At 38.6% G+C, this 3,051-nt stretch overlaps 1 protein-coding gene across 1 annotated transcript; it reads left to right on the top strand.

Moving 5' to 3' along the window:
• Positions 1 to 324: 324 nt before the first annotated feature.
• On the top strand, positions 325 to 2,844 carry LOC107861220 (pistil-specific extensin-like protein). The gene is made up of 2 exons (XM_016706579.2): positions 325 to 1,627; positions 2,296 to 2,844. The coding sequence occupies exons 1-2, from the start codon at positions 409 to 411 to the stop codon at positions 2,631 to 2,633; spliced, it is 1,557 nt and encodes a 518-aa protein (XP_016562065.1). The 5' UTR covers positions 325 to 408; the 3' UTR covers positions 2,634 to 2,844.
• Positions 2,845 to 3,051: the final 207 nt, after the last annotated feature.

Genomic DNA, 3,051 nt, shown 5'->3' with positions numbered 1-3,051 from the left:
CCCAACGCGGGGCGAATCTGGATATAGTCAGACTCCTAAAAAGCGGGTATCGGACACCGAGTGGTTTAAAAAAAAAAAATAGAGTATTAGTAAGTTATTTGTTCTCTCATAAAAGATAAATCAAGTAAATATTTCATATTAGTTGAATTAGTTATCTGAAAATGAAGTGTATGCTTGTAATAACAAGTTAAAAATATTAAGATGTCCAAATGCTATACGTGTATCTATGTGAGTGAAATATTATGGAGTATGAAGTATATATGTGTTTCAATTTTTCATTTCTTTTCTTTATAATATAATATGGAGTCAAAATTCAAGTAATATACATGACTTATCAAGCTCCTATAAATTCATGCTCACCTTACTTCCTTTTACGCAAGTTGGTTTGAGGTAATTAACAAAGTAACTATGGCTTTTACATCAGTAAAGGCCATGGTGCTCATGATACAAGTTTTAGCATTAGCAGTTGGCTCTTTCTCAGAGCTCAGCTTTGGTGAAGTCATTGAAAATTGGTCACTAGACAATCATCAGGACAATGAAATCATCTCAACCAACTGGTTCTTCTTCCCTAGGCCCCGGCCTGGGATCCCTAAGCCAAACCCAAAGCCACCTGTAAATAAGCCAAAGCCATCACCATCGCCACCAGCTAAGCGACCACCACCACCTTCTCCGCCACCTAAGTCACCACCACCACCAGCTCAATCACCTTCACCACCGCCTTCTCCGTCACCCAAGTCATCACCACCATCAGCTCAATCACCTTCACCACCACCCAAGTCGTCACCACCACCACCAGCCCAATCACCTTCACCATCACCTTCTCCGTCACCCAAGTCATCACCACCACCAGCTCAATCACCTTCACCACCACCAGCCCAATCACCTTCACCATCACCAGCTCAATCACCTGCACCACCACCTTCGCCGCCGCCGCCAGCTCAATCACCTACACCACCACTTTCGCCGCCGCCAACTAAGTCACCACCGCCCCTATCTCAATCGCCTCCACCGCCACTAACCAATTCACCACCAGCTCAATCACCAAGACAAACACCTCCACCGTCACCTCTTACTCAACCGCCAGCAGACCAACGTGCACCACCACCTTCTCAACCACCAAACCTACTACCACCATCATCACCACCAGCTACTCAACTACCAAGGAGACCACCATTATCACCACCAGCTACTCCACCAAACCTACTACCACCATCATCACCACCAGCTACTCAACTGCCAAGAAGACCACCATTATCACCACCAGATACTCCACCAAACCTATTACCACCATTATCACCACCAGCTACTCAACTACCAAGGAGACTACCATCACCACCAACTAATCAACCACCTATTAAGTCATCACCACCGCCACCAAATGATTATGACGAACCACCAATTATTGAGCCTCCGATCCTTGAGCCACCAATCAATGAACCACGTCCACCAATTAATCAACCACCTATTATAAAACCATTTCCACCAACTGTATGTCCACCAGTATATAAGCTGCCACCGCCGGTAATTCATCCCGCCGGAAAGCCTCTAATCGTCGTCGGCCGTGTTAATTGCAAATCTTGCAGTAGCAGAGGACTTCCAGATCTCTTCAGAGCCTTTCCACTCGAGGGTTATTTTACTACCTTCTCTCCTCATTACCTTCACATTCTATTTGCATGCACTCACACAAATTACTACAACTTTCATGCAACTTAAATTCTTTACGTTGTCAGATCAATTAAAAAATAATTTTGTTAGATAACCACTCTTACAAAAGAAAAAAGGAATTACTAACCTAGGAAATAAGGCAAATTATCATACAACACATTTAAATACACAGAGACAAATTCAAACTTTGTTCAATAGGGTTAACGTGTGAGAAGTTACTAAAATTTTATAGTATTAAAATTAATTAAATCTTGAATTCAAAAATACAGTAAGTTACAGTGCTAGTTAATAGTCTTAATATCTGAACTTGTCAAACATAATTTTTAGCATATAGGTTCTAAATCACAATTATTTTTTATTATTGAATTCTTGAAACAAAATATATTCATAAACTTGATTTTTTGAATACAAAACATATATAAAGTTTTGAGTGAAAGCTACTAAATTCAGCCAGACATATACATAGGTGGAGGACTGGCTCCAACCCTACTTGATTAGCCTCTGAAAAATATATATGTATAAATACAAGTTCTTTATATAGCTAAATGGATCAAATCTAAGTTCTGTTGTTTATTTTGATTGAGCTTATACTTCAATTTTTCAAAGGCTGTGTGTTTGTTTATGCTTCAGGAGCTACAGTGAAGCTAGAGTGTCACAATAATGGGAACAATGCAAATGTTCAAACAGCATTGACAGATAGGAATGGTGATTTTGCTATTACACCCAAATCTTTAACCAGTTCAGATGTCCACAAATGCAAGGTATACTTAATCAAATCACCAAAATGCATTTGCAATGTGCCAACAAATTTCAACAATGGAAAATCTGGTGATGTATTGAAACCTATGCCGCCACCAAAACCACCAGGTAATCCTGGCCCAGGACCAATGCAACCACCCAAGTTTGATTTCTTTGGTGTAGGGCCATTTATATTCGAAGCCCAGAGAAAATTCCCATGCAGAAAGTAATTGAGTTCAATAATATTGTAGTACTAGCTAGGAAAACTGAGGAAAATAAAAATACGAAAGGATTTGAGTTCCTGACGGAAAAATCTTTTTTATTTTTCGAGCAAAATCAACTATGGATATTCAGTGGCAAAATCTAGAAATGAAGGTTATAAAAAATTGTAACCATTTTATATTGACTTCTAATGGACGAATGATAACGAAGTTATAAAAATTGAAATGTGTAATTTTAACTTTCCTTATATGAATTATGTTCCCTCTGCCCTACAACTTCAGACCACCTGAAAAAATAAATGATTATATTGTGCTTTGATCGAATAAAGAGGACCAATTCTTCTAATTTTACTTGATCGAACGAAGTAAATGCTTGTGTTATATTAAATAATATGCAGAAAATACCAAAATATATTTAGAATCTTGT

Source organism: Capsicum annuum, chromosome 2 (assembly GCF_002878395.1).
Source record: "Capsicum annuum cultivar UCD-10X-F1 chromosome 2, UCD10Xv1.1, whole genome shotgun sequence".
Lineage (NCBI taxonomy): Eukaryota > Viridiplantae > Streptophyta > Magnoliopsida > Solanales > Solanaceae > Capsicum > Capsicum annuum.
This window is presented reverse-complemented; position numbering and strand designations above follow the sequence as displayed.

Bases quoted from the DNA above. Each gene is read 5' to 3' on its own strand.
- LOC107861220 (XM_016706579.2), top strand. From the start codon at position 409: ATGGCTTTTACATCAGTAAAGGCCATGGTGCTCATGATACAAGTTTTA. The intron at 1,628-2,295 runs GTTATTTTACTA...TTTATGCTTCAG, and splicing joins CAGAGCCTTTCCACTCGAGG to GAGCTACAGTGAAGCTAGAG.